We start from the raw sequence: 26545 nt of genomic DNA on the forward strand, positions 1-26545 counted from the left end.
TAAAAGCGAGGCATGCAGGTGGACATCTGCCATCCCAGCTCCTCTTTATAAAAATCATAAAGAAAATTGTGGTCCAGGTGGGCCCAGGTATAAACTCTGGACCCAATCCAAAAATAATTAAAACAAAAAGGGCTGGGGTTGTGGCTCACATGGTAGAACGCCTGCCTAGCAAGTGCCAAGGCCCTAAGTTCAAACCCCATCACCACAAAAAAAAAAAAAAAAAAAAAAAAAAATCTAATAATTCCCAGCTTTTTTCTCTTAGCTTGCTAGGTAGATAATCTAATTGTCATCAAATAATAGTCATTACATTTCCTACTTAAATTTGTAACTTCACATATTTTTTCCTGCCTTGCATTGGCTAAAAATTTTTAACAATGAGCAAAGTAGCAATGTGATATATTATTCCTTTCCTGACTTTAATGGTGTAGCTAAAATGCAGTGTTAAATAGACTAAGAGGACACATACTTTATTATGTTAATGATGAATAAATTTTATTCTTTGTTAATTATGTTTTTTTAAATTTTTCTTGAAATGTGGCATGTTTTTACAATATCTGATGAGATAAACTATAATTTTGATCCCTTATCCTATTAGTGAAATGAATTTCATGAATAGATTTTATAACAAATGCACTAGCTTTACACAATTCTTAGAATAATACTTTTTTTTGTGATATTGGGGTTTGAACTCAGATCCCTGTGCTTGTTAAGCAGGCACTCTACCTCTTGAACTATGTACTCAGACCTTTTTGCTTTGGTTATTTATTCTGGGTTTTTTTTTTTTTTTTTTTTTTGGTGGTTCTAGAGACTGAACTCAGGGCCTTGGGATTCTAGGCAGGCCCTACACCACTTGAACCATGCCTCCAACCTTTTTTTGGGGTGGGGCGGGGAGTGTTGGTATTTGATTGCTAGGCAAGCACATGCCCACTGGAGTCATCTGCTAGCCTGTGTTGATTATTTTTGAGATAGGGTCTTGAGTGCATGCCTGGGCCAGCCTGGACCAAGATCCTCCTATTGACAAGCTTCCCACTTGTCTGGGGTGAAAGGCAGCACCACCACACCCAGCTTTTGTTGGTTGAGATGGGTCTTGTGAACTTTTTGTCTGGGCTGGCCTCAACCTTCAATCTTCCCCATCTCCACCTGCCAAGTAGCTAGGATTAGCTCCAGAAGAATACTACTTCTTTAGGTATGGTATATTATTCTAAGGCACTGATAAATTTGATTCCTAATCTTTTCTTTTATAATTTCTGCTCATAAATAAGATTGTATATAAGTAAGGCTGATATGCAAATTTCTAAGTTTGCTACTTTGTCAGAATTTGATTATAAAGGATTACAAAATGAACTAAGAAGTCCTGCATTATTTTCACTGTTCTGTTCTATAAATATGTTTGTTAAATCACCAAGGTCCCTCATTTTGAGATAACTCACCCAACATAGAAAAATAAAGAAAAAACTTCTACTTTTGGGCATCTACTTATTAGTTTATGATTAGTTTTCCCCTCCAAATACTAAGGTATAATGTTACCTAAATAGGATAAGCCTGGTATCAAAATAAAAATACAATCAGTAGAGCATCTGCCTATCAAGCGTGTACCCTTGTTCAAATCCTAACCCTATACTGATTTTTAAAAACATGCAATCTTCAATGGAAGGACAGAGACATACAATCCATAAAGTAAATTAAAAAGGTGAACAAAGGTGAAAAATGTTCAATGTCACTATTAATTTAAGTAGAAATTATACAAAAATATTACTGAAGGCAAAAGGATTCAAGAATTTTACAATATCTAATGTCAAATATCTGATGAAAATAGCACTAGACACTATCTGTAAAATATGAGCTAGGAGGGGTGCAGTGGCTTATGTTTGTAATCTTTACTACCTGGGAAGCATAAAATGGGCAGTTAGTGAGACCCCTATATCAGTCAATAAAACATTAGCATGGTGGTATATGCTTATCATCCCAGCTACAGGAAAAGTGTAAAGAGGAAGATTGCTGTCCAGGCCAGCCCAGGCATAAAAGCAAGACCTTATTAAAAAAACATAAACAAAGCAAAGAGGACTGGGGGTGTGGCTCAGGTTATACAGCACCTGCCTAGCAAGTGCAAACCCCAGTACTACAAAAAAGAAAGTGTGAACTAGAAGTTAAGCATGGAGCATACACCTATAATCCTAGCACTTGGGAAGCAAAGATAGGAGGATCTCAACTTCAAGGCCATCCTGGGCTACATAGTGAGATCTTGTCTCAAAAAAAACCCAAAACAGCCAGGGGCTAGTGGCTCATGCCTGCAATCCTAGCTACTCAGGAGGCAGAGATTAGGAGGCTCACAGTTTGAAGCCAGCCTGGGCAAACAGTTCAAGAGACTCTATCTCAGAAAAAAATCTATCACAAAAAAGAGCTGGCAGAGTGGCTCAAGGTATAGGCCCTGAGTTCAAAACCCAGTACCACAAAAAAAAAAAGTCAAAACAAAAATATTGTGAATTGGTACAACTTCTGGATAGGAACCAAGAACCTTAAAATTCTCTGATGAAGCCAGGTGTGCTGGTACATGCCTGTAATCTCTGCACTTATGAGACTAAGCAGAAGGATTGAGTTCAAGGCCAGCTTAGACTACATGGGCCAGATCCTGTCTTAAAAAAAAAAATTAATGAAGTTATTCTAGGAATTTATCTCAAGAAAATAATCAGAAATACTTACATAATGATAGTCTAGTTCTATGCATGGTAGTAAAAATATATAAAATCTTGATTTAGTGGAACTTAGATTCACCCAAGTACTTAGTACCACTGGGGAAAAGGGAATTTTAGAGTACACTGACCTTCAGAATCATAGATGTCACCATCACCATTATACACAAGTCATGCAACACTAAAAACATTTTATAAAAAGTCGTATCTTCATTATCTAGAAGTTTATGTACTTTTACATAATTGACTCATTTTTTTTTGTTGGTGGTGGTGGAACTGGGACTTGAATTCAGGCCTTCTTGCTTTCAAAGCATGCACTGTACTCCTTGAGCAACACCTACAATCCATTTTGTTCTGGTTAATTTGGTGATGGGGGTCTCACAAACTATTTGCCTCAGCTGGCCTCAAACCACAGTCCTCTCTATCTCAGCCTCCCAAGTAGCTAGGATTACAGGAGTGAACCACCAGAGCCCAACGTGACTCATGATTTTGATACAAGTATATACTTTGCTTTTTTCCTTTGCTACATTCAAAACATTTCTCATATTTTTTACAATCTTAATAATCATTTTGAATGGGGCATAATATTTCCCTTAGGTAGTATATACACTCAACATCAGATCCTCAGAATTAAAGTTGAGGCTATTACCACAAAAAAGAAAATAGAAGATATCAGCCATCTTTAACATTAACCAAGAAGACTGACTTTTAGCCCCAAGGCCTAATCTGAATTGACTTATCTCTCTCATCTAATTCAATAAAAAGAGGTAAAATTTTGTATCAGCAATCTTCAAACTTAAGTGTTTGTCCTCCAAAGGGTTTTTAAGGGCAGGTAGACACTTAGTTTGAGGGTCACCAATTTCTGAATCTTCAATTCACACCTATATTCTTTCCTCAAGTCCATCTGTTAGTGAAGGATGCAGTGAAGATGTCTTGATAGTTAATTTTCTGACTTTTTCATAATAGTTTTACCTTTCTCAATTTGCAAAAAGAAAGGCAGGCATTTCATTCATTGAGGATCTTAAAATGATGCATTATTCTGGAATGTAAAAACCTCAGGGAACCTTTTGTCAGTTCTTTTATCAATTTAAAATATTGAGCTGTATGAGAAAGTATGTCACAAGTCACATGCTTTGCAGATAATTGCTTTCAACTAAGTGTGACCTCAATGCCGCTAAGTGAGTTAATAAATTGGAAGTAGTTTATTGATATAAATTCCTTGTAGACCTATCTACTTATTAATGTGAAAACATTTTTCAGAATTTATAAAAATGAAAAATTAAGAAAAAAAAATATATATAAAATGATGAAGCCCTGAGTTCAAACCCCAGCTTAATTAATTAATTAATGTTGAATTTAAATGTTCAATATTTTATTGTTTTCTTCAATAAATTTCAGTGTGATTATATGTTGCAAATATCCAATATAACCTGTCATCAAATATTTATGGAATGTTTATGGAATAAATATATACATATATATATAATATTATGGAACATATAAATGTTGAGACAATACTTGCACCTGTTAAACTTTTTTTTTGGAGGGGAGTGGAATGAGGGACTTGGATATGAACTTAGGGCTCTATCACTCACAAAACAGATGTTCTATCACTTGAGCCACACCTCCAGGCCCAAAATATCTTTAATGAAGGTTAGGGGAATGGCTCAAGAGGTAGAGCACGTATTTAGCAAATGCAAGGCCCTGACTTCAAACTCTACTACTGCCAAAAATAAAACAAAATTAAAACAAAAGATAATTACAATGTGAGGCTGGGTATGATGGCTCACACCTATAATCCCAGTTACTTGGGAGGCAGAGATTGGGAGCTTGAGCCCAGCTCAAACAAAAACATTAGCAAAATCCCATCTCAACAAAAAGCTGGCTATGGTGCTGTACACCTGTCATTCCAATTACACAGAAGCCATAAGGATTAAAGTCCAGGCCTACTAGGGCAAAAACTTGAGACTTTATCTGAAAAAAAACTAAAGCAAAAAGATCTAGGGGCATCACTCAAGTGGTAGAGTGCTTGCCACTGAGTTCAAACCCTAGTACAGCCAAACAAAACCCCAAAACAAATAAAACCCACAATGTTAACTAAAAAATGCAAAATGCACTTCTGTAAAGTTTTCATTTTTACCATGAGCACAGCAAGTATTCAATACAGATTATTAATTAAGAGATTTTGCAATCAGAAGAAACATATTTTTTAAGACTTTTTCTTTTTTTGGCATTACTGGGGTTTGAACTGAGTGAGGCTTACACGCTTGCTACACAGGTGCTCTACCACTTGAGCCACTCTGCCAGCCCCAAAACAAATACTTTTTAACCTAAGATAGGAAATTCTTGATCTATATGAGTCCAGTCTGGGATTAGGTTAACACACACACATACACATATTCTATCTGAAAAGAAGCACAAGAAAATGTTACCCGTGGTTAACGCTTGGTAAGGAGATGACCTGTAATGATTTTTAGTATTTCCTTCAATAGACAGGCACTACTTTTAAATCAGAAAACATTTTGCCTTTAAGAGTCTCCACTTCTGATAGAAAGCAGAGTCACTCTGCAGTCTCTCACCTCTGAAGTGGCACGAATGATCCCAGAGATGAGGCTGCACAGCTGGTTACCCCGGGTCCGGAAGGTAGCAAGGTCGACCACCAGCAGGTCCTTGTGCTGGTCAGAGGCATCCAGCTGCTGGCTGAGCTGTAGCACCTCCTCCTGCAGGGTGTAGAGTCTCTGCAGGCGGACCTGACCTTCCTCTTTCCGCAGCCGCTCCTGCTCTGCCTGCTTCATGCGCTGCTGCTCTGCCTCCCGAAGCTTCAGATTGAGAATCTACAGAAAGGACATGTAAGTTGTTCCTGAGGGGGCTTTTAACTTTCCACATTGCTCAAGTCCTAGGTGAGCTACACACTTTTACAGATGGACTCAGAGCAGGAAGAAGACTTCCCAAGGCCCTCTGATGGTTAATCTTGCTTGTCAACTTGACTGGATTGAGAAGCACCTAGAATAGTAAAGCATACCTCTTGGGGTATCTGTGAGGGTGTTTCCAGAAAGGATTATCTAAGGGAGAAGACCTACCCTGAATATGGCATCATACCATAGGCTGGGAGCCCAGATGAATCAAAGGGAGAAAAGAAGAAAGCTAGCTAGCATAGGCATTCCCTCTCTCTTTGCTTCTTGGCTGTCATGATGTGAACTGCTCTGCTCTGCCACATTCTCCCTGCCCTGATGAACCGAAACCTTTGACACTGTGAGACAAAAATCAATCTGTCTTCGTAAGTTGTTCTTTGGGTATTTGGTCATAGTGATAAAAAAGTAACACAGCCAGTCATGATCATTATGGGTCAGGTTCATCAGGATAACTGCTGGAACCTGACCCTCAGCAGACAACAGCACACTCACACTAATTCTCCCAGGCACTGACCTTGGCTCTGTGGCGATGCTCAGCTTTTAACTTCTCCTGGTGGCCCAGGGCTTCTCTGGTGCTGAATGAAAATGGCAGAGAGAAGAGTCAGGGATGTGCTTCCTAAGACTTTCCCTCCACACAATCCTGCCTTATTGTGTTCCATTAGTCACCTGCCTGAGAGGTTGGTCATTCTTCAGATTATAAACTTCTCTGTCTATTTCATAAAGGGACTCAAAACTTCCCAAGGGGAAAGCATTCCTGCTGACCATACAGACCTTACCATCATAATTCAGGGAGACTCACCTCTTCTCCATCACTTCCCGTAAGTCTTGGAATTCCTTATGTTGTTTCAGTTCCTTCCGCTCATCAAACCGCTTCAGCTGCTCTGATGCCATCTCTGAGAAGGCTCGAACCTTCTTTTCCTGCTCCTCCTGCCACTGCCTCAGGCCCTCCTGAAAAGAAATGGCACCTTCTCTTGGAGTGCCAATACCACCTTGCTTATTTTCCCCTGGGCCAGCCTCCCTCAGTCCTGAACACTTCAGAGACAGTCCAGGCCTGGAATCATCTACTCATTTATCAGGAGCCCTTTTCCTTTGGGTGGATCTTTAAACTCTGTTGTTCTGGAAAGCTCTTCCAGTTTGCATCATGGTGTTTTGTTTTGGTGGGGCTGGGTTTTGTACTCAGGGCTTCATCCTTGCAAAGTCAGTGCTCTACTGCTTGAGGCATACCTTTAGTCCATTTTGCTCTGGTTATTTCAAAGGTAGGTCAAGAGTTATTTGCCCAGGCTGGCCTTGAACTAAGATCCACCTGATCTCAGGATTACAGGTGCGTATCACCAGCACCTGACCTGTTTTTTGTTTTTTTTCAGACAGGGTTTTGTTGCGTAGCTCCAGCTGGCTTTGAACTCTTGATCCTCCTGTCTCCATCTCCCAAGTGCTGTGATTATAGGTGTGTACCACCTATAATCTTGCCTGGCAAGACATTATGTTATTCTAAGGACTCACAGTGTAGCTCAGTAGTTGACCACTTACTAGCATGTGTGAGGCCCTGAATTCAGTCCCCAGTACCACAAAAAAATTTAAAAAAGACAAATATTTTAAAACTTATTTTAAGTTTCCAGCATAAGAAGGCAAATTGAACAAAGCATATTTACTCCTTTGGGACTATGTTAAATGAGTTGGGAAGAAAAACAGAGCATGAGAGAGAGAATACCACCAGGAAAAACTTTCTATATACTTCTAAAACACAGAAACTCAGTAGAGGAAAAATGAACGATACAGCAGAACTAAGCAAACCCCAGAATACACACATACAAATGCGTATAAACAGTCTCTGCCTCCAAGGAACAGAGAAACTTAGGACTGGAAATGCAGGATCAGATATGAGATAGGCCTCACACAGCTGAAAATAGGAGGGATGAGCAGAATGTATGCAGACAAAATAGTCAACTCTTGCCTCCACTCTCCAGTCAATGGATCAAAACAGCTCAGAACTAGGCATTTGTGTATAATGTATATCTGGGAATTCTGTGACACTCCTCCCGTCTACCTCTGTACTTCAAATCGAGCAGGCTTTATGATTACCTTGGTGAAGAGAATGTGGAACTCCCCACCAAGACTGAGTTAAAAAGGCCATGCAGGTTTGCCTGTTTTTCTTAGGATGCTTACTTTTGAAACCTGACCACTATGCTGTGAGGAAGCCCAGCTACATGGACAGGATAAGTTAACTAACAGCTAACCTCAATTGTCAGACAAGTAAGCATTTGCTATGACACCAGCTCCAGTCACCGCAACCACAGGAAGGTCCAAATGAGAACCTCCTAGCTGGGTCCAGTCAATCCCCAGAAATATAATACTTGTGAATATTAGTTATTTGAAGCCACAGCTTATGGTAATTACACAGTAATGCATACTCCTAGCCAAAAAATGGAGAGTTCTTCTTTAAAAGAAAATTAGAAATTAAGAAAAAAGAGAACAGAAAGAAAAAGCGAAAGAATAAACTGTCAAAAAAAATTGGGTCAGCTAGTATGTGAGTTGATATTCCAGAACCTTTAGGAAGCCTCAAAGCATAAAATATTGCTCCTGACTATTCACCTTGAACCCTTGGTCCAATAACTGGCAAATATTTCTTCTTTAGATATCAGGAATCTTTATATCATAAGAGACATTGAGGCTGGAGGTATAGCTCAAGGGGTAGAATGTCTGCCTAGCAACCACAAGGTCCTGAGTTCAATACCCAGCACCACAAAACAAAAACAAATAAGATACTAAGATGAAGAAATGGAAAAATAATGTAGAAGAAAAAAATATATATATCAAAGAACAAAAGTGAGTCTAAAAAAGAACTCTAGAGCTGGCCGCCGAAACCTATAATCTTAGCTAGTCAGGAGACAGAGATCAAGAGGATTGCAGTTCAAAGTCAGCCAGGGCAAATAATTTGCGAGACTATTTCAAAAAAACCCAACATAAAACAGGGCTGGCAAGTGGCTCAAGTGGTAGAGCACCTGCTTAGCAAGCCTAGCAAGCGTGAGGCCCTGAGTTCAAACTGAAGTACTGCCAAAAACAAAAAAACAAAACTCCAGTATGATATGAAATGAGAATAAAATGCTCTGTAAAAGGAACAAGTGGAAAATAAGGAAAAGCTCTCAATCAGGAGGCTGAGGCAGGAGGACCATGGAGCCCAGGAGGTTGAGGCCAGCCTATGCAACACAGTGAAACCTCATCTTAAAATAAATAAGGGAATAAATGAAAAATAAATAAGACAAAGCTCATGAAAATTAAACATATAATTTTAAAAATACAGACATAGGGCTAGGACAATAGTTCAGTGGTAAAGTACTTGACTAACATAAACAAAGCCCTGGGTTTGATTTTTAGCAGCACAATAATAATAACAACAACAAATAATACATACATATGTGTGTGTTAACAATTAGAGAATAAAGTAAGAAAATCTTCTAGAAAACAAAACAGGAAAATAAAAAAAGATAAAAGATATGGAGGATTAATCCAGGAAACCAATTATCTGACTAGTAAAAGCTCTAGAAACAATAAAAAGAAATGGAGGGCTGGGGGAATAACTCAGCAGCAGCACACATGCTTAGCATACACAAGCCCTGGGTTCAATTCCCAGCACCTCCCTCCCCACCCCCCACAAACACACTCACAAAAATGCAAAAATGGAAACAAAAACTAATCAAGAGGGAAATAATTTCCAAAGATAAAGGACATAAATTTTCAGCTTCAAACAATTCACATACCCAGAAGTTGGCTATTTCTTACCACCTTCACTGCTCACCCAGATTCTAACAGTTTTCTAACTACAGTTTTACTGCTCATCCCCCTCTGTCTCTCCTCACCAGCATACAGGATTTAGGAAGGCATGGCTGTCTTATCTAGATCTTGAACAGCATCTAGCACATAGGTGCTCAATGAGTATTTGCTGATTCAATGTTTAAGTGAATGAGGGACGATGCCAGGAGATTTTCACTTTGCTCTATAGTCTGGGGAAGGGGATTTACAAAAAAAGTCTATGATCTGAACACTTTTACAAAATCATGCATTTTTTAAAAAATATATTTTTTTGGTGGTGCTAGGGTTTAAACTCAGGGCCCTCATGCTTGCCTACCACAGCCCCATTTTTTTAACATGAAAAGTCAAATTTAATTTAAAAAATTCTATTAGGACTCGGGGCATACATAGCTCAAGCGGTAATAGAGCACTTGTCTAACAAGCGCAAGGCCCTGAATTCAATCCCCAGAAATCCTTCCCGTCACCCCAAAAAATACCTTAATTGACTTTCTTTTATTTTTTTTTTCAGTTATAGAATTAGGCAATACTTAATTCTGTAAAATAAAAGAACTATTCCCAAAAGTCAAAAAAATTAATTAAAATAGTGCTTTTGTTTGTTTGTTTCCCAGAGGCTGTTAAGGTCCCATTGTCATAGTATAACCTTATCTGACCAGCCTGGACCATCTCCAAATTTTTGAAGAAGTAAATGAAAGCCAGAAAAACCTAAGTAATTTTCCCAAAGATATATGTAAAATAGAAGAGTCAGGATGTAAAACCAGATCACATCAGAGTGCTCACTCTTGACCTCTATATTATTCTACCTCCCCAAACGAGTTCCTAATGAGTATGACACCATGATTAGCATATAGTGAGCATTCCGAGACCTGGGGAACTGCAGGGTCAAGCCTGTCTTGCTTCACAGGTTCACTTACAGTTCCTTTCATTCTATGAACCAATTCATACATTCGGATGCAGCCTTCTACTCTGACCCCACGGGAACACTGAAGCGCCATAGGTTCTGTGTGCTGGGACTCATGTTTGCCCTACATAGACAAAAGACATAAAAAGAATTAAGCTTTTAACATGGCAAAGTTTGTGCTATCTCTTCTAGGAAAAGATTACATCCTGTGTTAGCTTTCCATCGCTATGACAAAACACCTAGGAAATCAGATTTATTTTGGCTCATGAGTTCAGAGGTTTCCATCTGGTCACTTGGCTTCGTAGGTTCTGGGCTGTGGTGAGGAAGAACCCAAATATGGGGAACATGTGGTGGAGCAAAGCTACTCAACTCATGGTCACCAGGAAGCAGAGACAGAGAAAGGGGCTGGGGACAAAACTACCAAGCCAGGTATCGGTGGCTCACACCTGTAATCCTAGCTATTCAGGAAGCAGAGATGAGGAAGATTGCGGTTCAAAGCCAGACAGGGCAATAGCTCAAAAGATCCTATTTCAAAAAAACACATCACGAAAAAGGGCTGGTGGAGTGGCTCAAGGTTTAGGACCTGAGTTCAAACCATAGTACCACAAAAAAAGGCACCTAAGATATACAACAGACAGGTATAGTAGTGTACCCCTGTAATTCCAGCACTCAGGAGGCTGAGGTGGGAGGATTAAAATTTCAGGGCCAGCCTGAGCTACATAGAGAGACCCTTGTCCCTCCTTCTCACCCCCTCCCCGCACAAAAAGAAAAGAAAGAAGGAAATAAAACTAAAAATGATGTAACAATAAACAAATTAAAAATTACAGCCATATGCTGGTGGCTCATGCTTATAACCCTAGCTACTCAGGAGGCAGATATGAGCAGATTAGTGGTTTAAAGCCAGCCTGGGCAAACAGTTTGAGAAAATACCTAGCACACACACACAAAAAAAGGGCTGGCAGAAAAAGATTTAACTTGTACTGGGGCTTAAACTCAGGGCCTCACACTTGCTAGGCAGGCACTCTATCACTTGAGTCACTCTGCCAGCCCTATCTTGTGTTGGGTTTTTTGAGATAAGAGCTCACTTTTGTTGCCCAGGCTGCCCTCAAACTGCAATCATCTTGATCTCTGCCTCCTGAGTAACTAGGATTACAGGCATGAGCCACGAGTGCCTGGCACAATTTAACACTTTTAAATGGAAGAAAGAAACCAAGGCAGGGACAAACTAGAGACAGTAAGAGGGTAAAAACTAATACAGAACCAATGTAAGGTGTGAAAATTTAATTTTCAAGCAATTATAAGTGTTCATGAGAAAAAGACAATCTGCTCATGAAATTAATTACTGTTCTTGGTACAAAGAATAGAGGAATTCTTCCCTCTGAATTGTCATAAAGAGAACACTGAGTGATATAGTAAATATTTTCTCTACAAAGAGCTGCAATAAGAAACAATCATTACTTTCCCCAGGGTAAGGTCACTGTCATATGACTATATCAAACACTTCAATTTTGTAGTCATTATGTCTCTTGTCTTAAGTAAATTAAACCTTACCTTGGTTCCATCTGGTGTTGTAGGGGATGCTGATGAGAAGGCAGAGCTTCTGACAGGAGATATGGGAACAAGCAAGGGTTGGTCTGTGGCTGAAGTAGATTCAGAAGATGGTGACGTCTCAGAGGGAGAGGGGTTCTCTTGTGCTTGCCGATGGGTTAGGACATTATCTACCACCCATCCAGAGTAAGAAGACAGCTTGGGAAGAGACATACATTCTTCCAAAACATCCTAGAAAGAGGAAGGTTGAGCACAGTTTGCACATTCGCTGATCTAAGCATAATCCACTATATGCCTCCTTTTTATTTTTTTAGTACTGAGGTTTGAACTCAGGGTGTTGCATTCTACCACTTGAGCCACACCCCCAACATCACTATATGTCTTCCTGAAAGTCTCAGAAGGCCCAAATAAATAAATCAATTGAAGACTCAAAGTAACTATGTTAATAGTCTCAAAGTCTCAAAGTAACTAGTTAATAGATAAAAAGTACAGTGGTGTATGAGACCCCAGGTTCGTTCCCCGGCATCTCCACCAAAAAAAAAAAAAAAAAAAAGTACAGTGGTTTCTTTTTTTCTTTTTTGGCAGTTCTAGAATTTGAACACAGGGCCTCATACTTGTCAGGCTCTACCACTTTAGCCACTCCACCAGCCTGACAGAGATTTCTTGATAGTGACCCTGACTACTATCCTAAGAAAATCAGACTAAATAATTCTAACTGCGAAAAAAGGAACAATGTGCAGACTATCATTAAAGGAAATTTAAAAGCAACCTAAAACACTGGGACAGAATAGAACATGTGAAGAATTCTGAAGTAAGCAGAATCAGTGGAATAATGCCCCTTTTAAAATACTGATTGAGCCAGGCAACAGTGGCTCACTCCTGTAATCTTAGCTACTCAAGAGGCAGAGATCAGGAGGACAGTGGACCAAAGCCAGCCCAGGCAAATAGTTCTCAAGACCCTATCTCAAAAAAACTCAGCACATCGCGCTCTCCCCTAAAATAAAAAAAAAAAAAAAAAAAAAAAAAAACTCAGCACAAAAAAAAAGGGCTGGCAGAGTGGCTCAAGGTGTATGCCTTGAGTTCAAACCCCAGTTCTGCAAAAATAAATAAATACTGATTGAGAGCTGGGGAGAGAACAGCCATGATAGAACACATGATTTGTATGCACAAAGTTCTGCATATAAATCCCAGGAATGTACAGAGAATGCTGTGCTCACTTCAGAAGCACATACACTAAAACTGGAATGATACAGAGAATAATACGGCCTCTGTGCAAGGATGACATGCAAATTTGTGAAGTGTTCCATATTTTTAAAAAACTTGATTGTGGGGCTGGAGGTGTGGCTCAAGCAGTAGAGCACCTGCCTAGTAAGCATGAGGCCCTGAGACCAAACCCCAGAACCACAAAAAACAAAACAAAAAAATTGATTGTGAATCTTCTATATAAGCAGCATACTTAAGATTCAGGTTTTCGTCAGGTGCCTGTGGCTCACACTGTAATCCTAGCTACTCAGGAGGCAGAGATTAGGAGGATTGTGGTTCCAAGCCAGCCCAGACAAATAGTTTAAGGGACCCCATCTCAAAAAATCCCCTTCATGGGGGAGAAATGACCCAAACATTGTATGCACATATGAATAAAAGAAAAAAAAAAAGCAAAATCCTTCACAAAAAAGGGTTGGTGGAGTGGCTCAAGGTGTAGGACCTGAGTTCAAATCCCAGTACGGCAAAAAAAGAGGTTAGTAGGTTTGTTTTTCACAGAGGCATTCTATGTCCTAAAATTCAAAAATTACTTGCTGTCTATTCTAGGATTGAGGAAATAAGTATATTGTGGATATAGGAGCTAGGTTCTGTCAACAGAGTGAACTATATGGCTTTGAATAAATTGGCAGTATTATTATGAATTCATGTTTTTTAACATATATATATATTTATATATATATATGCATGTATATATCCTCAGTAGTAATTTTTGTTTTGTTTTGTTTTTTTTGCAGTACTGAGGTTTAAACTCAAACCTACACCTTGAGCCACTCCACCAGCCCTTTTCTGTGAAGGGTTTTTTCAAGATAGAGTCTCTCAAACTATATGCAGGGGCTGGCTTCAAACTGAGATCCTCCTAATCTCTGCCTCCTGAGTAGTTTAGACACCAGTGCCTGGCTCCCCAGTAGTAATTATATATCTAGTGGCAGATCTTAGTTTCTAAATATAATTTTGGACTGAAGAAAACCAGAGATTATTGCACTTAAGGCAGGTTCCAGAGCTGGGTCTGGAAAAATACTGAAGAATGCATCCTCCATGCCCTCTTCCTTTGGCATGGAGGATGCAGCAGATAGTGGCTGAGGGAAAGTAAGAAAGTTGGTAGCTAGGATCAGGGAGTGTATGAAGGAGTCTGTCAAAGGAACAACCAGAGAGGTTAGAAGACTGTTACAAATGAGCAAAATAAGTAAACTGATTGGGCAAACAGCAAGAATAACCAGAGCCAAATTTGTCACTGCTGCATAACATTCTTACAAAATGGATGGGGGAAGGCTTGAAAGAACCCTAAGGTACTGAATTAGAGGTGGAAGTTATCAATATGAACTTACAGTTTTATAACATATATGTGCACACAAATAGAGAAACAGTGACAGAAAATATATAGAAGGGTATGTGCATATGTTCATATATACATGTTTCCTAGGTCTTTCCGCTCAGAAGTCCCAGAAGGAATGGTTACCAAGCAACAGTGAACACACTGAGCTCCCAGATCTTGGTTTGTATCCTCACCTTCAAAAAACCAAGCTCTTCTGGGTACCAGTGGCTCATGCCTCTCTACTTGGGAGGCAGAGATCAGGAGGATTGAGGTTCAAAGCCAGCCAGGGTGAATGGTTTGCAAGACCCTATCTCGAAAATACACAACACAAAAAAGGGTTTGTGGAGTGGCTCAAGTTGTAGAGTGCCTGCCTAACAAGCACGAGGCCCTGAGTTCAAACCCCAGTTACCACCCAAAAAAAAAAAAAGGGAAGGTCTTTGGAGAAACAGCTGATTTCAGAGTTGGGACAAGAAGAGTACAAACTGCAAATGGGACACTTTGTTATGCCAAAAAGAAAAGAAATATCAATGCAGAATGGAAGCATGTCAAGGAGTCACAGGAACTGACTTTACAAAGTTCCCAAGAACCAAATCTGAGACATTTAAAATGAAAAAGGTAAATAAGGGTTGGGGATGTAGCTCAGTGGTAGGGCACATGCCTAGCAATCATAAGGCCCTGGGTTTGATGGAAGGAAGGAAGGTAGGAAGGAAGGAATTACTATTCATTGGATAAAGTAGGAACCTATGAGTCCACAGTGATATAAATAACTAGAGTGCTGGGAACCGGCGACTCACACCTGTAATCCTAGCTACTCAGGAGGCAGAGATCAAGAGGATCCTGGTTCAAAACAAGCCCCGGGCAAATAGTTTGTGAGACCCTATCTCAAAAAACAAAAATCACATGGGGGCAGGGGGGAGAAATGACCCAAGCATTGTATGCACATATAAATAATAAAACAATAAAAAAATAAATAAATAAAAAATAAAAATAAAGGTAAGAAAACATTAAAAAAAAAGTTGAAAAAAAATCACAAACAAGGGCTGGTAGAGTGACTCCAGGTGTAGGTCCTGAGTTCAAATCCCAGTACAAAAAAAAAAAAGAAAAGAAATTCAGAGCAAAATGAACTAGAGCTGTGGCTCAAGTGGTGGAGTGCCTGCTTTGCAAGCACAAAGCCCTGAGTTAAACTCCATTCCACGCCCAATTAAAAAAAAAAAAAAAAGACAGAGAAAAGAAAGCTCTTCCTTCCAGTGGCTCTTCCTAACAAATGCAGAAGGAATGATGGACATAAAGAAACATCAATAGGGGTTAGGAATGTGGCTCAAGTGGTAGAGTGCCTCCCTAGCAAGCATGTGACCCTGAGTTCAAGCCCCAGTACTGCCACAAACATAAGAAAAGAAACATCATTTGGCATAACAGAGGTGACTGATTCAGGCAGAAAATATTTTATGAATGCTCAGGTTGGAGGATAGAGATATGATAACAAAAAGATGTATCAGTGTAATCTCTGGAATATCCTCCCCATGAAAACACTAATCAACTACAAAGGGGAAAATGAGGTTGAAAGACTTGGGATATGACCAGGTGATCAAAGTTAGACACACACACACACACTTAGCATCACCACAGTTGGCTTGGTTGATACCTGTATCTCCTCACGATTTACAGAGAACACAGTACCAGCACAACTTGGGCTGGGGGTGTGGCTCAGGTGGCTAGGTGCCTGCCTGGAAAGTGGAAGGCCCTGAGTTCAAACACAACGCCATTTTTAAAAAATGTAGTAATTCACAACCTGGCCAAGCATTCTTGTGTGTGCCTGAAATCCCAGCTACTCAGGAGGCAGAGGTCAAGAGGATCACAGTGTGAGGCCAGCTCAGGCAAAGTTATTGAGACCCATATCAACCAACAAGTCAGGCATGGTGATGTGCACCCGTAATTCCAGCTAGGCAGGAGGCCATAGGCAGAAGGATCACTGTCCTGGGCCGGCCCCAGTAAAAGACAGGGGACCCTACCTGAAAAATAACTAAAGCAAAAAAAAGGTCTGGGTGCATGTTCAGAAAGTAGAGCACCTACCTAGCCAAAAAAAGAAAAGAATGATGTACAACTTGAGTCTGGTGGTTTGGAAACATCACACAAAACCATGAAGGTAAGGGCCACATTCTTTTGAGACTGTCAAAGACAGCAAATGAAGCGGAATATTTTTAGAATTGTTTCGCAGGAAAACATCCCATCTGTAGCTAGATTAGCTGGCAATAGCGCAGCACAGGGCTTTGCAAATACTCTGGACAGTGACCACGCCCCCAGTAGCCTAACAGGTCCGCCCCAAGTCATCTAAACCAGCGTCTCACTGGCAGCAGTGAGTTAGGTTGTGTTAATCGCTCGCCGCTAAATCTGCAGCAGCTGGCACATGACATACACTGTAAATTAACAAGCTCCGAGGGGCCAGGGTGGCTGACAACAGAGGCTCCTGACTGGCTGGGGTGGCAGTGAAGCCTCTGAAGGGAACCTCATGAACAGATGAAGTAGGCTGGAGCAGGCAGAGACGCCAGGACTGAGACATGCACACACAGACGAGTCCAGAGATCAATGCGTGCAGTTAGAACGCACAGGTCCCCCGCGCAGGGCGTGCCGAGGGACAGGGAAGAGCAGGGTGCCGTCGCGAGGGGCCAAGAGGACGTATTCTCTCCGGAGCCACTGCTCACCTCGCCCCGCAGCAGCCAATCGCGGTGGTAGCAGAGGCGACCTTTGTTGGAACTGCGCAGCGCCTGTAGGGTCTTCCAGCAGCGACCCTCAGACGGCATGACCCCTTCTGCTGCTGCTTCTCTCACAGGCACCACTGGTGACAACACACGGCCTGGAACCAGCCGCCCGGAAAGGGTGCCGGCTTCCGCTTCCGGGGCGCGCACGCAGCGCAGCCCCACCCCTAACGGTTGCCAGTCCCGCTTCCGGCAGCGCGTCGCCCGCCGAGGAGCATGCGTAGAGATCGGCTGCGGAGGCAGAGGGTAAGAAGTCCCGGATGCAGAAGGTTGAGCCTGTTACCTAGGTTGTAGAGAATTCTTATACCCGTCGCGTGGAGGTATAAGGGAGGTGGCCTAAGCGGAAGACTGGCGGCTCCCCAAAACTAAACGTGGTTGACACTTCTCACAGACTTGTAACAGAGAAAGGAAACATGTCCACATCAAGGCTTGTGCATCAGTGTCCTACTAGCGTTGGTCACAACGTGCTCGCAGTCCACGTACACCAGTTGGTGAATGGGAAATTATGCCCTATCCACACAATGAATTATTCTGGCAAAAAAAAAGTACTGCTACATTCTAAAACTTAAAAGCTTGAAAGCATTTTGCAGATCCGTAGAGACGAGGGCGAGCGGGGTTATGGGGTTTCTATTTTGGGGGGATGATGGAAATTACTAATACTAATGAATGCGGCACCGCTTAAGCGAATATACTGAAAATAGTTGAACTATGTATTTTAAAAGGACCAATTTTAACAGTATGTGAATTCTCAGAATACGAGTCACAATTGCCCAGAGATGGCTCCAACTGGGTCCCCCGGCTTTTTTTTTTTTTTTTTTTCTTTAATCTGGGAATGCAAAGAGGAATAATTAATCTTCAATTCTCTTTTTAAAAAAGATCAGATGAGCTGCTGGTATAAATATTGGCAGAATCCCTAGACCTTTTGACCCTTCTACTGCTTGTTTATCATTTCATGGCATCTGGGGTTTGAACTCAGGGGTTCTCTCTGGAGTATGAGCAATATATAAACATTTCTCATTTTCTGATTTTTTTCTTTTTTTACAAACTCCCTGAATTTTTTTTCTTTTTTCAGGGCTGGGGGCTGAACTCAGGGCCTTTGTACTTGCACTTGCAAAGAGCAGGTACTCTTACCACTTGAACCATTCCACCAGGTTTTTTTTGTGGTGGTTAATTTTTGAGATAGGATCTCACTTTATGCTCTATCTGGCCTGGATTGTGATCCTCCTATTTACCATTCCTGCATAGCTGGGATGACAGGTCCAACCACCTATTGGTTGAGGCTGTGGGGAGATCAACTTTTTTGCTAGGGTTGGCCTTGAACCACAGTCCTCCCAATCTCTGCCTTCCCAGTAGCTAGGATTATAGACGTAAGTCATCCGTGCCCATCTTCCCTATGCTTTTTCTAATAAAATATCTTATAAAGATACAAATATATCCAGGTGCCAGTGGCTTATACTTGTAATCTTAGCTACTCAGGAGGCAGAGATGAGGAGGATCGAAGTTTGAAGCCAGCCCGGGCAAATAGTTCGTGAGACACTATCTCCAAAAAACCCATCACAAAAAAGCGCTGGAGGAGTGTAGGCCCTGAGTTCAAGCCCCAGTACCAAAAAAAAAAAAAAAAAAGATAAATAGAACATTGCTGGGAGAGTCTCAGGAATGGACTCCAAGAGAGGTGCTCCCATCACCAGTTACACAGCTTGACCCTGTACTGCATGGTGAAAATTACGAGTTATAGATATATATGAACATGTTGGTGTAAGTTTATAAACTGTCCTTTCTTAAAGTCTTTTCAAGTCCATTTACATGAAGGGTATGAAAATGGGCTTGGTTCTGTGGCATGGTAACTGCTAAGTTTAAATTTTGGTGGCACAGGGGCTTGAAGTTGGGGCCTCACACTTGCTAGGCAGGTGCTCTACCACTTGAGCAACTCGGCCAGCCCTTCGAGATAGGGTATTTTCGAGATAGGGTCTGGCTTTTTTTTTTTTTGTGCTACTGGTGCTTGAACTCGGGGCCGCCTTCAGCCACTACACCAGCCCTTTTTTTGTGTGTTAGGTATTTTCAAGATAGGTTCTTGGAACTATCTGAATAGCTAGGATTACAGGTGTGACCCACCAGCGCCTGGCCACTGTTCTTTTAAGTACAGAAAAATGTGAACAAAAATGGCCCACAATCTTATCATTGAGAAATCAATTAATATTTAAAAAATAACATGAGTACACCCCATCTCCTTCCTAACAGGTAAAGTGATCTGCCCATGCCTCACAAAGCGTGCTTCCTCCAGACATCTTGTGTATTATAAAGTGAAAGCACCCAGAGAAAGAACCAACCTGGGTAAAAATGAAGTGAAAAACCTGATGGTTCATGTACCAAGTACTTTGAAAGTATCTACTACATCTCTCTCATGCAGCATTTTACTGAATCATTTTTACAAGAGGGATAAGTAAAGAAAATCAACCAAAGGAGCCTTAGAAAACTAATTATAAAAACTTTTTGTAAAACCACACAAATATTTCAAGAATAAATGCATTCTAGAGATACAAAAAATAATAAAAACCAATGAGATTGGGGTTATACTTGTAAGGCCAGGTGGATATGAGCCTCTATGTGAGTCTTGCTTGGGGGTAAGTAGCCTCAAAGAAACTCAGGCATGGGTTTCTACTGGCACTGGGGAAATACCACATTCTACCCTACCCATGAAGTCAGAAAAAAAGCCAAAATGTTCACAGCCTAGAAGGGGCTCTGGCTGGCTTAAGTCAAAGAAAACCCAAGAGATCCCTAAAAAAATTAGAGCTGAAAGGGACTGGAGGAAAAAGTCCAGTCCAAATCCAAATGTTCTCAGGACAGGAATTACTGTATCAGCAAAATCAGAGCGAGTTAAACTCTGGTACCCTAAGGTAGTAAATTTAAGGCCTGTTAAGTTCATTAACAAACTCCACCAGGCAACTCTTTCAGGGAGGAGAGAAACGAGTGCTTTCTACTTCATCTCCTCCTGCTCTAGGGATTTTTCTAGAGTCAGCAGCTAAGGTCAGGACCCTGAACATTGTTCATCACTGGAAGACAGGAAAACCAACAGGCTTTCCAGCTATGGTTTAGCAACCCCTTAGTTTCCCTGGCAATAGGCAGGGCTCCCAGCCCTAGAAAGGTGGCCTCAGGCAGGGGGAGATCGGGACCGGATGGGAGAGCTGGTCAGGTAGGAGGTATAGGGGCCATCTCCAAACACATTGGCATAAGAGGACTTGAGGAACTGGACATAGTTCTGCATGCTGCGGTTGGTGCTCTCTGACTGCTCCAGGCGGTCTTTCAGGTCTTGCAGTCTGCTCTGATAGCGGCGATCCGCCTAAGAGGAGAAGCAGGACATGGCTGAACACATGAGACACCAGGACTTGCTTAGAGGGTGCCAGGGGCTGGGGGGAAGTAAGGGAAGTGACTGCTAATAGGTAGAGGTTACTTTTTGGTTTTTTTGGTCAGAACTGAGGTTTGAATTCGGGTCTTCGAGCTTACAAAGCAAGCACTCTACGGTTTGAACCACACCTCCAGCTCACTTTATTTTGGAGATGGGGTCTCATAAACTATTAACCTGGGCTGGCCTCAAACTGCAATCCTCCAATCTCAGCCTCCTAAGTAACTAGGATTACAGGCATGAGCCACCAGTACCCAGCTTGGGGATTTTGTTTTGGCAGTCTGGGGCTTGAACTCACAGCCTCTAGCTTGCTATACTAGTGCTCTTACCACCATAGCCCCTTTTTATTTTTTAAGAGACTGGGTCTCACTGTTTGAGACTGGCCTCTAACTCCTGGGCTTATGTGACTCTCTTGCCTCAGAATCTCTAGTGGCTGGGGTTCCAGGCTCGTGTCACTACACCGGCTTGGGGACTTTTTTTTTTTTAATTTCTACCCTTGACTGGTGGTAACCACACAATTATGTGAATATACTAAAAATTATTGAATCGTACAATTTGATTGAATTTTATGGGATATAAATAACATCTTCTAAAACTATTTTTAAAAAGGGATCTATCTAGGTTCCTTACAAGATAGGTGACTAGGTAATACTAAAACTGTGCCAGATTCACAAAGACACATCAGAACACTTTGTCCTACAGTCCTAAGGAAGCTCAAATCTCAGTGCGCTGCATTCTCTTCTGGCCCTGCCTACCAGCCCAACTTACATCATCACGGCTGCGCCGGAGCTGGCCAACTTCAGTTTTAGTCCTGCTCAGCTGGGTCTCAAGGTCCAGGATTTTATTCTGGGCTGCTCGTTCCTTGGTGAGCGCCTGCTCCTTGGTTTGCTCCACCTGTACAGAAGGCACAAAAGTGGAACTGGCTGACCTAGCAAGGGAACACCTAGCAGAGACATATGGCCCCTCCCACTACCCAGTCACAGAAAATACTTCCACATCAATGTGGAAAGTGTTCCTTGGAGCCTCAGGGCAGGAGATAACTATGGGGACTTCTTCAATCCAGCTTCTCCTGCCCCTTCCCAGTGCCACATGAGTCATCACCTAAAATGTGGTAAAACCTGAGTGCCAAAGGGGGCAGAAAGTGAATGAGAAATCATATATAAACAGCTATGTCCTCTACAATACATAATCATTTGATTCTCAACAAATTCAGGAGGCAGGTACTATTATATGCCTATCATTCAGATGGGGGAATAGGCTCAGGAAGGTTAGGGGATTTGCCCAAGGTCACAGAGTTTGCATCAAGACTGACCTGCCTCCTGGCATCTTCAATGGCACTCTCCAGCTGCCTCGCCAGGGACCCACATTCCCGGGTTTTCTCCTCCAGCCGCAGCTGGGCCTGGTGGATTGCCTCCTCCCTTTTGGCAATCACCTGTAGGAACTCGACATTCTGGGCACTGGTCGCCTCCAACTTCCTAGGTAAAAGCACTCAGTCAGACTTTGCACTAACCCACCTAGCTTGCTCCACTCCACCAGGGGGCTGCTGCCACCCTGGACTGGGGATCACATCATGGCCAAGAATCTCCAAGGAGCCACAGGAAGAAACCATATAAATGTGCAGATCAGCAGGGCAGCCACAGCACTGGGCAGCTGGAGTAGATGGTCAGAGTTCAGTGTGGAAAGGGAAAGAGCAAGTGTAACTGAGCATGCGCTGTGCTGTGTGCACATCATCACATGAAGTACAGCAACCTGCAGTTCCCAAAGGGCTAGCCATTATCATCCCCACTCTAAAGATGAAGGAACGGTGCCCAAGAGAGCAGAGGTCATTGTCCTGAAGTTAGCACAGCAAGACCTCTGTCACCAAAACCCATGCCTTCCACTTCTGTTGTTCACTGCTGCCCCCCTCCCTCCTCAGCAAAGGGCTGGACCACCCAGCATCTCATGTGACAGAGATGGCGCAGCTGTGGCCATTTGAATGTATGTATACTTTCCCAACTGCTCTTCTAGAATGCCTTCCAATTTAAGGAGTATGGCAAGTCCCGCTGTAGTTAGCAGCATTTTCCAGGCCAGCAGGGCAGAGCAGATGTGGAGCACAGAAGGCCCTACCTGGTTCCAACCTCCCTGCAGGCCACACTAGCCTCCTGGGGACACTTAGGGCTCAAGAACCTCAGACCTTCAACTCTGAAACTCACAGGAGCCAGGGCCCAAGGAAGATAGTTGTGGGTAAGTCAGAGCTTTAGTGGGTACCAGCTATCTGACCTTAAGTAAGTCACAACCTCTCCCCAAACTCAGTTTCCTCATTATTTAATCCTGGGATAATACCAGCTAACAAATACTAGGCAATATTGAGCATTTCTCTACACCAAGTAATTGGCTAAGCCCTTATGAGAATCCTCTTGCAGAACACTTGCAGTAACACCACCAGCTAGATTAGTACTCTACCTTGACCCTTTCTCAAGATGAAGAAACTGAGGCTCAAAGGAGTTAAAGGCTTTGCTCAAGGTCACAATGCAATTAAGTGGTAGAGCTGGGACCCAAGGCCAGAACTGACTCCACAGGTATATGCTTCACCTCTGACTTCCTCCAGCTGTCAGTAAGTAACAGAAAGAACGGAGATCTGGGAGATCATGGAAACACGGGCAGGAGGAATGGGAAGAACACCACTGTCGTGTACTTGCTACTCCACTCAAACTGGGCCCTGCTGGTTTGCTTGGCCCAAGCGTGCCATTGAGATAGTAATGCCTTAGGGTCACTGACCTTGCAGACAATTAAGGCATGTCCCTTCAGGCTAAGACCCCCTTCTTCTCTCACGCAAAGCTTACCACTGAAATGGAAGCAGCAGTTCCTCTGAGGTCTGCCTAGCACCTTCCAGGGCCTTGAGTCCCTTAAACACTTCGGCACACTAAGCACAAAGCAGCTAAGTGGCTGAAAGTCTCAGGTCCTAGGAAGAGGACAGAGATGGGACCAAGTGCCTCTAACCTCTCCAGTTCATCCACCTTCAGACTCAGCTGTTTATTTTCCTTCTGGGAAGCCTGATGTTTCTCTCTCGCCATCTCCAGCTTGTCCCCCTGATGTTCGATCTAAAATGACAGGAACACACACTCGTTTATGAAGGAATTTCCATACAGAAAAATCACGGAATACCCCTTTTCTCCCTGGCATCTACACCCAGGCAAGTGGCATGCTGTCCTCAACAGGTATCCAATCCTAACGCACAGGCTGCAAGAGAGAGAGCAGGGATGAGCAGGTCCCGTTCCAAAAACTTTTCCACACTGGGAGAAAACATGTTGGATGCCGAAGAACCTCAACCATGATGTTTTCTTGATCAGGAGGCACCTCTTGGCGGACCAGCAGGGATCGGAAGGAAGCAGATGGTAGCCCGTACATCAGACCAATGAGTTTTACCAATTACATTGTTGGTACCATTGGTTTTCATCCTATCCTTCAGTGCAATGGGACAAATACAGGCAAGGCAACAGGATAGCTCTTGATTCCTTTAAGCCGGCAAGTGTGAGAAGTTACCCAGAGGGCTGCTTTATGCAGGAGCTTCAGGTACCAGGGTTCTGAAGGCCCTGAGAACATTCAGTGGGGACAGGGGAAGGTGGAGAGGACATGGGCGTGGGAACCACACAGAGCTTGCTGGGTTCCAATCCCCAGTAATACCTAGTGTAGCTCTGTGACATTAAGGCATCACTTGTTCCCTCCAGGCATTGGGCTGTTTGTTATTGAGGAAATAGTAGCTCACCAAATCTCTAGAGGAATGAAGTGAGAAAATGTTGAGATGAGGTGTTCAAAACATGGTAGCTACTTTTATGATTTTTTCCAAGGAAAAATGTTGAGAGAGGGGAAGGACCCTGCACAAGGTCACACTGCAAATGATGTCTTGGACACCACTGGCGTAGACATGGTTCCAAGGGGCTGCTTGCTTCTGTCTCTCAGGACAGAATCTCAGGCAATGGATCTGCGAAGAGTAAGGAGAGGCAGTTAAAGCTAGAGAAAAATGGAACAAAGGAAAAGCCATGGCCAGGTGTCTGCTGGGGTCTCAGGATCTGTGGCTGTGGGGTGGAGGATAGCAATGAAGCATTTGGGGTGGAGGCAGGCAAAGCATGGAGTTCTGGGCTAAGACAACAGCAGGAGGGCCCCGGAGTTCCAAGACAGTAACGACTCCTATAGCTACAATCATTTTGTGCGAACACAAGGCATTTGGCACACCAGACTTTTATTTCACAGCACTGATGATAGCTCACTCCTTTCAGAAAGCGGCAGCCAAGAAAAAGGAAGTGGTCCTCCCTTGGGGGGCGTGCAGCTCATCTTGGTAAGCGGGCCCCTGCTCGGGCCAGGTCGTGGGACCCCTTCTGCCAGTCCCTTACCCGGCTGCGCAGGTCTGATATGATGGCTGTGAGGTCAATGTTCTTCCTCTCGTAGCCCTGCAGCTGATCTTGGCACTCAGCCAGCTTAGCCTCCGTGATCTTGAGGATGTCAGGAAGCTGCTGCAGGTCAGCCAGCTGGCACTGGAACTGCCGACGGGCCTGGAGCAGGAAGAAAAGCCCACTGATGGCAAGGACCCTGCTGCCGACAGGGCCAGGCAGAGCCCTTTGGAGTTACTGCAGGGCTGTCCCCCAGGCCCCAGTAAAGGATCCCAGAAACCCACAGGCAGCAGTATGCTTGGGTCTGTCTTGCCACTTGAGGTTACCATTTAATTATCAAGTAATAATGGAGACCATGCAGCAAACACTAGCACCCAGGCATCATGCAAAGGGCAGTCTGCAGTCATTTATTTCAGACATTGTATGAAGGTACTATTGTTCTCATATGAAGACACTGAGGTCCAAGGGGCAAAATATGTCACTCAGTCAAAAACTGCAATGGCCAGGATTAAGGGCTAGTCTAATTTCAAAGCCCTGAGGAAGATAGCCACAGCTATCAGAAGGAAATAAGAACTATCCAGCCCTGGTCCATGCTTGTGCTTAAGAAGGAGACTGAGGACTGGAGATGGGCAATGAGCTATCCAAAGTTAAGAAACTAGTGGCTGAGTCGACTCAACCTGCCTCCAAAGTTACCATTACAGTGATCCCTCTGCCCCGGTTAACCAGGCATTCCTAGAATAATAAGGCTCTTTGGAAAGGGGGTGGGAGGCGTATATTTTGAATGGTACAAAAATATGGAGAACACACAGAATGCCAAAGATCCAGCATACTGCGATCTGAATCCAGTTGGAGGCTCCAGGCAGGAGGGTTTTTTGTTTTATTTTGTTTTTGCTTGGGGGGTAAGGAGGGTGAGGGAAGAGGAAAAAGAAAACTGAAAACCAGGAAGGGAAAAATTAAAGAAAATTAAAGACAGTATGGTGGTGCATGCCTGTAATCCCAACTATAAGGGAAGTGGATACTGAGAGGATCACAATTTAAGATCAGCCCAGGCAAAAAGTTAGCAAAAAACCCATATCTCAACAAATATGATATGGTGGTACAAGTCTATAATCCTAGTTATGGAGGTGGTGTAGGTCACAGGATTGTGGTCCAAAGCCCAGCCCCAGGCAAAAATGTCAGACCATATCTGAAAAATAACTAAAGCAAAAATGGGCTAGGGGCATGGCTCAAGTGGTAAATAGAGCACCTGCCTAGCAAGCTTGAAGCCCCAATTTCAAACCTCAATACCACCACAAAAAACCATGAGGGAAGGGAGGGGAGAGGGGTCAGGGGACAAGACAGGGTAGACCAGCCCACCATGGGAAAGTCAGTTACTCTTGAAGTCCAAATCAAGCAGGGGCAAGAGCACACAGTGGGGACAAACCCACAAATTAGGCACTGGAATTGAGAAGGGAAAAAAGCAAGGAAGGGACGTAGTACCGCCTCAATCTCTTTGTTCATCTCATCTTTAAGGATCTTGTTCTCTTTGTCACAGCGTTCTAGCTGGGCGGCCACTTCATCAGCCTCCAATCTGGTCTTCATCACCTAGGAACCAAAAC

At 42.8% G+C, this 26545-nt stretch overlaps 2 protein-coding genes and 1 non-coding gene across 10 annotated transcripts in view; 1 reads left to right on the plus strand and 2 right to left on the minus strand.

Moving 5' to 3' along the window:
* The window catches only part of Gle1 (GLE1 RNA export mediator), a 32958-nt gene extending 15647 nt beyond the window's left edge, over nt 1–17311 (minus strand). The window contains exons 1-6 of the mRNA XM_020164324.2: nt 17127–17311; nt 11859–12086; nt 10321–10431; nt 6402–6550; nt 6117–6177; nt 5270–5524 (exon numbers count right to left, since the gene is read on the minus strand). Coding sequence (XP_020019913.2) covers nt 5270–5524; nt 6117–6177; nt 6402–6550; nt 10321–10431; nt 11859–12086; nt 17127–17225 — 903 coding nt within the window. The 5' untranslated portion in view covers nt 17226–17311. The remainder of the gene's footprint in view (nt 1–5269; nt 5525–6116; nt 6178–6401; nt 6551–10320; nt 10432–11858; nt 12087–17126) is intronic.
* LOC141415924 (U6 spliceosomal RNA) lies at nt 13065–13168 on the plus strand. The gene has a single exon (XR_012440876.1). It is a non-coding gene; the product is annotated as a U6 spliceosomal RNA (small nuclear RNA).
* Nucleotides 17312–19577: 2266 nt separating the features above from the next.
* Nucleotides 19578–26545, minus strand: part of Odf2 (outer dense fiber of sperm tails 2) — a 35762-nt gene continuing 28794 nt past the window's right edge. For 5 of the 8 annotated variants that reach the window (XM_020164323.2, XM_020164317.2, XM_020164315.2 and 2 more), the window contains 6 exons: nt 26427–26531; nt 24951–25109; nt 23560–23660; nt 21893–22055; nt 21349–21474; nt 19578–20517 (listed from right to left, as the gene is read on the minus strand). In XM_020164323.2, coding sequence (XP_020019912.2) covers nt 20329–20517; nt 21349–21474; nt 21893–22055; nt 23560–23660; nt 24951–25109; nt 26427–26531 — 843 coding nt within the window. In that variant the 3' untranslated portion in view covers nt 19578–20328. Of the gene's footprint in view, nt 20518–21348; nt 21475–21892; nt 22056–23559; nt 23661–24782; nt 25110–26426; nt 26532–26545 lie in introns of those variants that run through there. The other 3 variants (XM_074053095.1, XM_020164322.2, XM_074053094.1) reach the window with 2 other exon arrangements.

The sequence above is a fragment of the Castor canadensis genome, chromosome 13, assembly GCF_047511655.1.
Source record: "Castor canadensis chromosome 13, mCasCan1.hap1v2, whole genome shotgun sequence".
NCBI lineage: Eukaryota > Metazoa > Chordata > Mammalia > Rodentia > Castoridae > Castor > Castor canadensis.